Raw genomic sequence first — 13,928 nt, forward strand, 5'->3', positions numbered from 1 at the left:
GATGTTGTGAGTCGGTGGGGAGAATACTTCGAAGACCTCCTAAGTTCCATGAGGAAGCTGAGTCTGGGTGCTCTGAGCCAGGTTCTTGTATCTCTGGGGTTGTGGTCACTTCATCAAGCCGTGATCTCCAGGTCTCACTGGAGCGATTCGCAGACGAGGGTGAAGCAGCTGGGATGAGAATCAGCACCTCAAAATCCGAGACTATGGTGGTCAGTTGGAAAAGGGTGCCGTGCCCTCTCCAGGTTGGAGATGAGATCCTTCCCCAAGTGGAGGAGTTCAAGTATCTTGGGGTCTTGTTCACAAGTGAGTGAAGAATGGAGCGGAAGATCGACAGACGGATCGGTGCAGTGTCTGCAATGATGTGGACTTTGTATCGGTCCGTTGTGGTAAAGAGGGAAGGAAGTCGAAAGGCAAAGCTCTCAATTTACCAGTCGATCTATGTTCCTACCGTTACCTATGGGCATGAGCTGTGGGTCGTGACCGAAAGAACAAGATCCCGGATACAAGCGGGCGAAATGAGTTTCCTTTGCAGGGTGTCCAGGCTCTCCCTGAGAGATAGGGTGAGAAGCTCGGTCATCCGGGAGGGGTTCAGTGTTGAGCTGCTACTCCTCTACATTGAGAGGAGCCAGATGAGGTGGCTGGGAAATCTGATTCGGATGTCTCCCGTACACCTCTCGGCTCTCTCTTGGCTGGTTTGGGAACGCCTCTGGATCCCTCCGGAAGAGCTGGAAGAAGTGGCTGGGGAAAGGGAAGTCTGCTTCCCGCATGACCTGACCCGAAAAGCGATAGATAATAGATGGATGGAGATATATATATATATATATATATATATATATATATATATATATATATATATATATACACACACACACACATAGTGAAGAAAATCATTATCAAAGGGAGAAAATATGGTACAACAGTGACCATTACCAAAAACAGTACCTCCTTCCAAAAATAATGACAAGACAAAATACTGGTCAGGGAGACTGCCAAGAGGCCGACAGTACTAGTGAAAGAATATTTGCTCATTTGAATTTGTTGCTATGATAACGTAGGCAATGTATACTGAAGACATTTCAAGACACTTAAGTTCTTGCTGATTTTAATCAGTGTGTGTTACCTTGCCCAAATCTCTGCATGACAGTGTCTCTGTCTTCTTGACATCAATGTCATGTGAGTTTGAATTGAAGGAAGTCATGGAAACACATCTCTAATATCTTTTTTTTTAAGTCAAGGGCATTTTTAAAAGTCCTCCATATGTGGGTTCAACCCATCTTTCAAAAATCAATAATTCTGATAAAAAAAATAATCTTGATGAAAACAAGGTGAATATGCGAAAATCTGATTTGGGACTGGTTCTGTGAGCATGATTAAAGGGTTTGCGATGACTGCAGATTTAATAATTAGGAATCAAATCGGGCTCGTCAGAATATCTTGTTTTTCCCATTCTTTTTTTTTTTGTTTTTAAACTTGGGGTGTTGCATTTTGGTGAAGCGTAAAGGAAAACATTGTGACTTCTGAATGAGGAAAAATGTTTGAAAATTTGTGTGGTGGCCTTTTTGGACTTTTTTGGGCCAACTATCAACAAACGGAAGAATTAATACTTGTACAGCACTATGATCTTGCGTATTTACATATATAAGCTCAATATTTGCATAGCTTTTTTATACATTGGCGGAAATAAGTTTTTACCACGTCACCATTTTTCTCACTTTATATTTCCAAAGGTGATATTGACAAACATTTAATCAGATGTTGGCAACCACAAAGGAACCCATATGTACACAGAAAGTTGAACAAATTACCTCTAAAATTAGTGCCTAATAATCTGAAATGACACAGTGGAAAGTTATTGAACACGTCATCTCCTAATTATTTAATACTTTGTACAAAACCCTTTGCAATGACAACTTCAAGATGCCTCCTGCATGGAGAAACTAGTGGCTTGCATCACTCAGGTTTGATTTTGGGCAATTCCTCCATGAAGCTAGTCTTCAAACCAGGATTGTTCCATGGACTACTTTTATGGACCTTGTGTTTCAGTTCTTTCCATAGATTTTGTTTGGATTCAAGTCATTTGATTGGCTTGCCCATTTTAGCAACTTTATTTTATTTGTTTATTTGTAAAAAAGTTAATTTCCTTTGCGATATGTTTTGGATCATTATCTTACTGAAATGTCCACCTTCATTTCCTTTTCATAATCCTCATATCGATGTCATCAGATTTTTTTAAAAAATGTCTCGATAGATTTACCCATTCATCCTTCTTTCAATGATGTGATGTTTACTAAAATCATTTGCTGAAAAGTGTCCGTTTCTCTTTCAAATATGGTGTACATTATAGGATCCACAAGATTCAAGTTTGCTCACATCAGACCAGACAGATTTTTACCTGTATTTAACTCACTTGTCCAAATGTTGGTCAGCAAACTTTGAATGAGCTTTGGCGTGCTTTTTTTCAGCACTGGAGTCTTGCTTGCCGAGTGTGTATACAGGCCGAGGCAACAGTGAATTACTCACTGTTTTTCTTGTGAGAACAGTACCTGCTTATTCCAGGTATTTTTGAAGCTCTCCACAGATGATTCTTGGCTCAGGGACAACTTCTGATTACACTTTTATTCCACTATGACAGGGGTACGTATTACTGCACATACATACATTTGTGCTCATAATTTTACATACCTGGCAGAATTTGTGAAATGTTGCTTCTCTATAAATTCAACAAATGTCTGAACAGCAACCCTCCTTATTTTTTTTTTGTGGTTATGTTTTGTTTAATGGCAATGCTTAACTGAAATTCTTGACAGTTTAATTTGAATTCCATTTAAATAAAATTAAATATGTTTCGCCTGGTGCGCTATGCTTTCTTTAAAGAATTATCCAGTGATGAAAGTCCTCCAGATTTTCCTGGAATTACGGATTTTCAAGTTGTCATGAAAATTCCTCTGGAAAACTGAGGAAAAATTGCCCAACATTAATCTGGATATTAGTTGACAACATTGAATGAACACGCGTTTGAGTACGTTGTTTTGCTCTCACGAGCGTAGCCATGTTGAGGCACTAACACAAGTAACAGTAACGCCCCTCCCCTCGCATTCTCTCAAGACGTCGCTTATTTTGTGTAGTCTTGACATTAATTAATGTGTTTATTTCATAAATGTTGTTAACTAAACAAGCCTGCTCTGTAACAACCGGTATTCACCCGGAACAGAAAATGCAAGTTAACCGTGCTGAGCATGTACGAAAGTGCATGTTCAGAACTGCTTCAAGTACTGCAAGCACATTTATGTCGAAAGTCATCAACATCATGAGCCATGTCAAAGGAAATTCAGTTACACCAGGGGTTCTCATTGCGTTGATCGCGAGGCAGTGTGACTGCGTGCCCACCCCCAAAATGACTTTCGACTATCATCCACCTCGTTGCTTGATTCAGGTGTGGCCAATACGTCGAGCACATGCACATAAAGGCGCGTTCAAGTAAGCCGGCCTCCTATTTACGCCAATCACGGCGATGCGTGCTCCTAAACTTTCACCATTTTCAAAACATTGGGGTATAGACCGTTCATGTTTATTCCTTGAAAGGCCAGTGCATTTAAATTTTCTCAAGATAAAGTTAATCAGATCAAGAATTTTTATTGATAAAAAAATTTCAATACCGTTTTATATCATGTTCTACTAATATCAGTTGAAATTGGAAATTATCATTTCTGAGTTTGAAATTGTAGTTATGAATCCAGTAAGTTATTTAAGGCCATCCCTAATCACACCCATAACCTCATCTGCGAGCATGACTCACCACACCCGTATATTTTTCAAATGTGAGTGACTGTATATATATATTTACTGAATAGTTCACTTAATTCATTTGTCTTGAGATAAGATGGCTTATTTTAATGACAAATGTGATTTTGTTTTATCGAGTGATAGGGGAATGGGGGGCAAAAAAATCTGGGCTTGGCCCTTGGGGAACTTCTGCCCAATTATTTTTTTTTGGTCAGGACTTAGAAGTTTTACTTTAAATTTTTGTCTGAATTTTGTTCACAGATATCGCCAGAATGCACCACAGCCATCCATTTTTTCAAAAATTACCTGGGGGGGGGCATGCCCCCCAACCCCCCTAGCAGAACTTCATACATTCAGTGCCCACATTTGCATTTTCAGGAATTTTCACAAAAGTCCACTTTCATCTTGAATTATCCAAGTCTTGCAAATTCTGACTGGGCAATAAAACAAACTAAGGCACCCTCCACACTGTCAGAAACTGACCTTGTTACTTGTTCATACTGTGCAAAACAAATTCATCTTAGAAACGGATGCCTTCTGTATTGTACTGGTAAATTATTATAAAATGGTATTCAGGGTAGAAATGCTGTCTCACCTTTAGAAGGATCTGTGGTTACAATATATTCCTGCACCTTAGTCAACATCTATATAGTTAAAGCTCAAAGTTTGTGTCCGTTTTCAAATAAATTTCAAGCGCAAAAATGTTTCCTTGCACATTTTTTATTGTTCTTGGACATCTTTGCATGTTTATGAGCATTCTGGCACGTTTTTGCAATAAACCTCTTCTTATAGTACATGTTTCTGCATATTTTTACCTTTCCTTGGTTGTATATAATAGTAACAATTACCAGCATTTACGTTGAAAGTCATCAACATAATGAGCCATGTCAAAGGAAATTCAGTTACACAAGGGGGGGCTCAATGTGTCGATCGCGAGGCAGTTTTTCTTGATGGGGTGATGGGGTGGCGAAAAAAAAAGACGTTAGACTAACATCCACCTCGCTGCTTGAGTCAGGTGTGGCCAATACGTCCAGTGCATGCACATAAAGGCACATTCTAGCAAGCCGGCTTCCTATTTACAGCAGTCGCGGCAATGCGCAAATGCACCGAGGGCCTCCACCGCCTTGCTGGTTAATCGCGATAGGCTGGCTCCTTGAAAAGTAAATCCTGGGGGGGGGGCTATGGGGGAGTCTGGGCACCCCCAAGTTACAAGGAAACATTTCTGGGCTATAAGACAGGTAATGTTTCAGTATCTAACTATAATAAAAATGAGATTGTGATTTACTTTGACTTGATCTAAGTTCCAACATTAGACTAGTCTGTCCATATAGCTAAATGCGAGCAGTCATTTTCCCCCGTGGTACCGCATTATCTTGAAGTTTAAAACTTTTCCCCTCTATATGCTTTTGGAACATATACAGTGAAGAAAATGAGTATTTGAACACCCTGCTTTATCGAAAGTTCTCCCACTTAGAAACCATGGAGAGGTCTGATATTTTCATCGTAGGTGCATGTCCACTGTGAGAGAAATAATCTAAAAAGAAAAATCCAGAAAGAACAATGTATGACTTTTTAATGATTTATTTGTGTGATACAGCTGCATTTAAACTGCTGTATTTGAACACCTGTCTATCAGATAGAATTCTGACCCTCAAAGACCTGTTAATCCGCCTTTAAAAGTCCACTTGCACTCCATGTATTATCCTGAATCAGATGCACCTGTTTGAGGTCGTTAGCTGCAAAAAAGCACCTGTTCACCCCATACAATCAGTAAGACTCAAATTTGTAACGTGGCCAAGACCAAAGAGCTGTCCAAAGACACCAGAGACAAAATTGTACAACTCCACATGGCTCGAAAGGGCTACGGAGAAATTGCCAAGCAGCTTGGTGAGAAAAGGTCCATTGTTGGATCAATTATTAAAAAAATGGAAGAAGCTAAACATGACGCTCAATCTTAATTGGAGTGGAGGCCCATGCAAGATAACACCTTATGGGGTCTCAATGATCCTTTGAAAGGTGAGGAATCAGCCCAGTACACGACTAGGCTTGTTCAATGACCTGCAAAGAGCTGGGACCACTGTTTCCAGGGTGACTGTTGGTAATACACTAAGACGTCACAGTTTGAAATCATGCATGGCATGGACGGTTCCCTGCTTAAACCAGCACATGTCAAGGCCCGTCTTAAGTTTGCCAATGACCATTTGGATGATACAGACGAGTCATAGGAGAAAGGTTTGGGGTCAGATGAGACCAAAATGGAACTTTTTGGTCATAATTTCACTCAACGTGTTTGGAGGAAGACGAATGATGAGTTTCATCCCAAGAACACTTTTCCTACTGTGAAGCATGGGGGTGGTAGCATCATGCTGTGGGGGTGTTTTCTGCACAATGGACAGGACGATTGCAATGTATTAAGGAGAGGATGAACGTGGCCATGTATCGTGAGATCTTGGGGAACAATCTCTTTCCCTCAGTCAGAGCATTGAAGATGGTTCGTGGCTGGGTCTTTCAACTTGACAATGACCTGAAGCACACAGCCAGGATAACCAAGGGGGTGGCTCCATAAGAAGCATATAGAGGTTCTGCATGGCCTAGCCAGTCTCCAGACTTAAACCCAATAGAAAATGTTTGGAGGGAGCTGTAACTCCGTGATTCTCTGTGACAGCCCAGAAACCTGTCATAGCTAGAGAAGATCTGTGTGGAGGAGTGGACCAAAATCCCTCCTGCAGTGTGTGCAAACCTGGTGAACAACTACAGGAAGCGTTTAACTTCTGTAATTGCAAACAAAGGCTACTGTAAGAAATATTAACATTGGTTTTCTCAGGTGTTCAAATACTTATTTGAAGCTCTATCACACAAATAAATCGTTTAAAAAATCATACATTGTTATTTCTGGATTTTTCTCTTTAGATTATCTCTCTCACAGTGGACATGCACCTAGGTGAAAATTTCAGACCCCTCCATGATTTCTAAGTGGGAGAACTTGCAACATAGCAGGGTGTTCAAATACTAATTTTCTTCACTGAAGATCATCTCCTGCTATCTTTCATAAATGGATTGACAATAGATACCGCCGTAAATTACGCTGGATTAGACTGCCGGAGAAAAATTCCTCGTGTGTTTTACACACTTGGCCAATAAAGCGGATTCTGATTCTGATGAACGTTTGGGAGTGTGCGGGAGTGCTTGTTCTTTGAAAACTAACTTACAAACTTTGAACTTTAAGTATATAGGTGAGCACTACTGTGCATTTTTTCATTTATTAAATAAACGTAGGGCTGCACATTTCAAAATAAGAACAAAAAATTGGTTTTGTTCTTAGCATTTTCAGATATTGTTTAAAATTCAGAATTAAAAAAAATAAATAAAACAATATGCACAACTTTGTTTTGATCATATGAGTTGAAGCAAAATCACGCATTGTAGAAAATGTATTATACTTATTATACTATATATATATATATATATATATATATATATATATATATATATGCACACCCCACCACTTTTTTTTCCCATTAATGGCTAGCTAGGCAGCTGCAACACGCCGTGTATTGAGTCTTTAAATGTGAGAAGAATCAGTTTTTGTTTATCTTGACTGCTGCCAAGCTGTTTATTCTAGCCAAAGCTACATCTGCATCAACATTGATTCTCTCAAGATACACCCTCGCATCTCTGGACCTGTTTACACTTTGCCTCCCCCTAAAGTCACCGAGGATATCAGCCGATCATTCCACCTGGTTAATATTAAATAGTGCTTGCATGGAGAACTGTTTGTTCATCAACATAAAACCTGCTCCTCCTGTTGACTGTGGCCATGACAGCAATCGTTTATTATCCACACCACTGCTTTGTAACTGTGAGTGGTCACCTCGTATCCTGCATGCTTTATGTTTCATTAACGCACAGAAATGAAAGTTGGCATCCAGTCAATATTTTTTTGACACAGCGGTCCTGAGATATTGTTTGAGTTGGAATAGCAAGCAGGTGTGATCTTGTCATTTGAGAAGACAAGTTGCGTCACTTTTGGGAGAACATCTTCCCTCCAATGTTTGTCTTAGCAGAAAACAGTGGGAATGTGGTCAATGCAAGTGTGTTTACAACACGATATGCATGTTTTGTCGTTAAAGTAGTCACCGAAATACGGAGGCAATGATTGCTAGTTCTTGGTAATCTCTCAAATCACAAAACATGTCTAATGTTATTTTCCTCACTGTGAGAGTGAGTTGTCCACAAAGTGTTTAGTGTAGGTCTTGTGACTTTTCCCAATAATCCAGAGCCAAAATAAAGCAAAACCTCTTCAAAAACCTTGAGAAAGAATCTTTCGTTGCACCTTTCGTACAGATTGTTGTGTTGTCTACACTAGTAACTAAGCTGAAGCTAGAGCTGTAAAGTGGATGAATCTTCTTTGTCCCCTCCTTTGTGTGTCCTTATCTCACTCAAGGATTGTGCTCTTGTTTTGTGCTTGTGTAAACAGGGATTGTGTGAGAACTCGCTGAATTATAGCAGATGGATCCTGGGGCTTGACTGTCATGAGCATTAAGGAAAAAGACATCGAGAAGGGTCAAAGCACAGCTGTTCAAGCCGACCCTACCTTGACTGGACTGTGGTCTTGTTTGCATTGTAGAATTCTGGGCAGCCACAACCAGGATTAGATTTCTGAGAAAAAAGGTTATGGAAGAGGAAGAAGCAGCGGCAAGGTGAATGAGCTCAGGACATTTTCTCTTAACCTTTCACCTGTCTTCTCAGCTGGGAGACTGAGTTGACACATTTTTTCAAACAATACTCTTCTTTGGTGAGGTTGTAGAGAAAACTGATTTGAGAGGCCAGAGCATCTTCAAAAGACAAAATAATCATATTTCACTTGAGTTTTGTTTTAAAATCAAGATCAATATGACAAAACCGGATTTGAGACTAGCAGTGTGAACAAGGGTTTGCCGCTGGATTTTATGATCGGGAATCATATCAGGCTCTTATTAAGGTCTTGTAGATCTGTGTTTTCTACGCTTTGTCTTTTTTATACCTTGGAAAAAAGTGAATGGAAAATATTGTGAATTCAAATTTTCAATTTTTTTCAGCAAATTGCACTTCTTGCAAGCAACCTCTTCATTAACTGTGCAGCAGTGGGTTAGACCCAGTCCAGGTATTGGTAATTTTGTGACCAGTGTATTCAAACGAGGTGCATTTGCGCCACTGTGGGTGTGATCAGAGCTGATTTCATTCCTGTCCAATAAATGCAGCTCATCTCATTAGCTTTTAAATGCAGCGAATTCACAGTCTCGCATGGAGACATCTCTGTGTGCATGAGGAAGATGCGTGATCACAGCGATCAATTCATTAAACCTGCTCTTGGCCAGTCTGACAACAGAATGAGCTGGTGATTGCTGCTGGCTACATAAATATGTATGTAGAGATCATGTGTCCATCCCCTCCCATCGTTCATGTGCTGCCCCATAGCTGCTTGCAAGTGGGATGATTTAAAAAAAAACATAATGATAATTCATTCATTAACTGACCCCCTCCTTGAGCCATCACCTTATCGTGTCGAAGGGGTTTTTGTGTCCCAGTGATTGTTGGAGCAAAGTTGTCTGGGGCTTCACGCGCCCAGGAGTGTCACCCATGGCAAACAGGTCCTAGCTGAGGGGAAATTATAAGATTTTCAGATAAAATAGTAATGTATGTTTTAGATGATTTTCATAGATTGTATTTATCACGCTCCAAAATCATGTTTTTACAGTGCAGGAATTTTGCAAAATGTACATTGTACATACAAGACAAATACCCCTCAAGTCTTTGGTAGAAATTATGTCAACACTGCGTATTTTCTTTCCAAAAGCTGAATGGTTAACTGTATAAGTATCACTTGCCATAATTTCAACACATCAAGTATGGTTTTATGATAGTTCACTCTCGTGTTGTATGTTTGTTTTTGGAATATGAACTCTGGTGTTCTTTACCTCAGTAAGTCCACTCCATATGTTTTTGCATATGAGTTTAATGCGAACAGTTGGAAAGCGCACAAAACATCATTAACCATGGGTATTAATTGGGATGTGTGAAAATTAATAGACAGAATAATGTAACATTCAGAAAAATACACTGGTAATCTATGGCAGAGGTGCTGGAGCTCGAGAAGGTGGCATCCCTTTCTTTTGCGTTTCTCACATTAACATTGCAGCTGTCATGTTTACTTGATATTTTTGCTGGATTATGCCCATTTTCCATGTTATTTCTTATCACATCTATTTTTTTTTCAACTTTGAGTTATTCCATGATAAAATTGAGAGATGGGGATTGGATTCATTTGTAAATTAAAAAAATAATAAATAATATTTGGGTGTTATTTTTATTTGTTCCTTCATCACTGCAAGTATGCATGTATTATTATCATTGTAGCCTTTCTTTCCTTTGTTGTACAGTAGGTCACTAGTTCTGCATACATTAAAAATGCCCTATGGCTCATTCTCTTGATTACTGTGGGTGATGCGATCCATTTGTAAACATCTGGGTTTCTGTTGTAATAAAAAAAAATGTGCATTTGTTGTAATTATGTAACTTGGGTAACATTTAGGATGGAATAACTATAATTTTTCTTTTCTTAATTTCACGCAATCTATGCTGGTAAAAAAAAAAAAAAAAAACAGTTCTGTTTTTCGCATTGTAGTTTACATGGTGGAGAAAATAGCCACCTCTTAAAGTGTGTGTGGTTGATTGAAGTCATCACATGGTTTATCTTGAAGGGGACTTAATTTAATGTGAATGTGACTCAGTGTCTCAGGAGAAGAAAAAGTGTCTAATGGCCTGTAGATGGAGTTGTTAGTCGGTGTGTCCCATTCCACAGTATTCCTTTTGCTCCGTCCCTGTTTAGAAAATCCCATTATGGAAGGAGTCACTGTCAGACTGGAGGGGTTAGCTGGGTCAACATCTGTCTAGAGAGCAAGCGCTGGGGGAATGGGGACGGCAGGAGGGATGGGGGCGTGGGGGGTTTAGGGGCAATCTCAGCCCTTAGAACAGGGCCTGTAGGCCAGGCTGGGGCAGTTGTGAGGGTGTGTGTGACACCACACCAAAGCAGCATAGGCCACAGTGTCAGATGACTCTCTTGGCTAGTTTGGCCTTAGTAGTAGATGGAACCGTACCGTACTTAATTCATATGAGGGTCTCTGTTTAAGTTCACTGTGGCTCACAATGACAGCTTAAGATGTTTCCTGAAAATCATGACCTAAAATGAAATATTTCTTGAAATAATGCTACTTTGAGACTACTAGCTCTCCTGTCCTTTTTCACATATTCTCTGTGATAAGTTGTCAACCTCAATTTCCCGTCTGTCAGCCTGAGTGTGGGTCCCTATGGTGTCGAGGTACGTCTGCAACTTGTTTAGATCTGCATCTCTAGAGACACTCTGTCCAAGCCATTGAGTAGATATTAGCATACATTTACCCTCCCATTACATGCCCTGAATGTAACCCCATAAATCTGTATCTTTTGTCTTGCTTCATGGTAAGGCCTTGTGTTTTAAAGGCAATTATTCTCTTCCAAGTAAATAATTAATCAGGCAAATAAATTTGCTTCTCCCTGACTTGGTCAGCTTCATTAACCTGGAATTGGGAGGTTTGGTGAGTTGCACTGGTGAGGCTTGCCACCAATGGACAATCGCTGTAACAAAAATTAATTGATTTTAAAAAACAAAACAAAATAGAGGTAGTTACATATCAGTGTCACAAGACAGGAACAATAAAACTAAAGTGTGTACATAGTTTATTTAAATCGTGACAATGTATTTCTTGTTTTTTCTTTTCAGTTGGAATTCAAAAGACAACATTCTTCTCCAACAGCCCATTAGGAATATTTGTATTCAAAACTGCATTTTGGTGTTAATTGAACATCCCTGGAGAATGGTGCTGTTTTTACTCAAGCTTGCAATGGCTGATTCTCATGGAGCTCTTTTGGCACGTCTCTCGTGGTCGCACTGGTTCCCATTAAAAGGCCATTGAGCAGCGGTTCTTCTGGGAGCCATGCAAGTAAATATATCCATTTCCATAGAAAGTGTTTTGTTTTGGTGGGCCAGTGTTTTCTTGGGCTCCTCTGCATTAACTCAACTCAGGTTGGTTTCCTCTCCAATATGTCCTGTATCCCAGCCCCTGAGAGCACCCGTATTTATACTTCATGACGGAAAACACAAACAAAACCCGAGTTTGACTCCATATTTTCCATATCTATGCAAGAAGAACAAACGAAATAGAGACAACCAAAGACCGAGAAGGAGATCTGCAATAAAAGTGAAATTATAAAGGAAGGATATGACAGATGTTTATATTTTGTCCTGGAGTTGTAACACAACCTGATTGCTGTGTTTTAACAGCTGTTTGACCTTGTCTCTCTCCCTCTCTCACCCTCCCTGTCCCTGTTTTCGCTCTGCAAGTTTTTAAGTCATGATGCAAGAATCTGGGACAGAGACAACAAGTAATGGAGCATTTCATCAAAATGGAAGCGCAAACATGGAGAATGAATCCAAAGGGCAAAGCAAGAGTGCTACGCCATCAGTGGAAGTGACTGCAGATGATCTTCTGCATCTCCAACAGCACCAGGTAGAGCAGTTTGCCTTCCACACCTGTCTTGACTTTATTAAGACTTGTCATCAGAAGGCCCACACCACCTCTTTAAGTGCCGATTAATATTTCATTCAGCTTCAAAGTACATCTAGTACATAAACACATTACTATTATTATTTATGTATATTGAGGCACTTTTTGAATATTTCAGTAAGGGGAAGTGCCTGCTCTGTGTGGTTGTGTTTGGTTGCCAAATGTGTTTACCGTCGCATGCGGCATCTGAATTTTTTAAATATTTATAATGATGTTCGGACATATTTTAAGTGTGTAGGTGCAAAAAGATTTTGTTGACAGTTGATTATTATTTTTTTTTAGATTCATGGCAATGACAGCATTTTCTTTGGATCATTGTAAACAAACCTTACACTCAAGGGAAATGCCACGCTCTGATGTGTTAACCAATGAGGTGCAGAGTGGCGCGTCGATGTTCTTGTCACAGAAGCCCAAAACATTTTCTCCCATCTCAGTTTAAAGGCAGAAAGACAGGCTCTTTCTGTTGGTGTCAGTGTTATGTGTGGCATGGGACAGTGTGTTTAAGGAAACAACATTGAAAAGATCAGTGTGTCTTCTGCTATCTTGCTCTCGCCGACAGGGCAACTGAGGCTGTTGTCAGGAGCTGTTTGGTGATGATGCGCAGTCTCTGTGCAGCTGACTGTTGTCACAGCACATCTGTCTACTTTTGCTCGTAGCGCACAACAATACTCGGTGAAGGACTGAGCAATAATTCAACGTTGTAGTTCAATCATCTCATAGCACCATCAATCTGACGCCAAAGTGAAGTTGGTTTTCACTTGCTCTTGTCAGTCACCTGAAAATACAATGGCACATTGAGATACAAGTTTACTTTGTTCCTTCATGACACTCGTAACAAGTAACATTCATCTTTTCCTATTGAAATGAATGGAAATGTCATTAATCCGTTCCAGCCTCCCCTAAGAAACGACATAGTTTTTGTAATGTGGTTTTAACGTGAAAAGTAGCGCACTACAATATTATACTTTATAGAATAAAATACATACAAAGTAATTACATAACGAGTTAAAACCATTTTTCTCACATTTCCTTCTTCCTTTGTGCTGTTTACTTTGGTGCACGACTTGACAATTTGACAATGTAGAAAATCTGTTTCAAAAAAGTTTTAGTTAATGTGTCCAAAAATTCTTTACTCTTCAGCCTGAGTGTTTGGTCTTTAGGCTACTTGGGAACTTCATCCTTTCTGTCAGCTCTACATCTCGTCGTCAGTATGTCGTCAGTGAAAAATTCATAGCCAAACTGAATTCATTACTGCAGTAGTCACAGAAACCCATGGATAAAATTTCAGTAACAGTAGGCCACAGTTGAGTAAACAGTTATGCCGAAACCTAATTCTTGTTGACTTTTTCCCTCACTCCGTACTAGAGGCGTTTACTTTGATTTACTTTGCAAAGACAACAACAGGGTAGCATGTGATGGCGCGGTGGGGATGTTACAGTTGTGTTCTTAACTGAAAAAAACTTTTTGGAATAGAAATCCCTAAATGTTTAGAAATAATCAACA

At 39.7% G+C, this 13,928-nt stretch overlaps 1 protein-coding gene across 12 annotated transcripts in view; it reads left to right on the plus strand.

Moving 5' to 3' along the window:
- The window catches only part of foxp1b (forkhead box P1b), a 263,881-nt gene that overhangs the window by 118,772 nt on the left and 131,181 nt on the right, over positions 1-13,928 (plus strand). For 11 of the 12 annotated variants that reach the window (XR_009796652.1, XM_061831379.1, XM_061831370.1 and 8 more), the window contains one exon: positions 12,203-12,368. Coding sequence is in view for 11 of the 12 variants with exons in the window: in XM_061831379.1 (XP_061687363.1) it covers positions 12,213-12,368 (156 nt within the window). In the remaining variant the exon portion in view is untranslated. Of the gene's footprint in view, positions 1-11,581; positions 11,802-12,202; positions 12,369-13,928 lie in introns of all 12 variants that reach the window. The other variant, XM_061831373.1, reaches the window with a different exon arrangement.

The sequence above is a fragment of the Syngnathoides biaculeatus genome, chromosome 10, assembly GCF_019802595.1.
Source record: "Syngnathoides biaculeatus isolate LvHL_M chromosome 10, ASM1980259v1, whole genome shotgun sequence".
Taxonomy (NCBI): domain Eukaryota; kingdom Metazoa; phylum Chordata; class Actinopteri; order Syngnathiformes; family Syngnathidae; genus Syngnathoides; species Syngnathoides biaculeatus.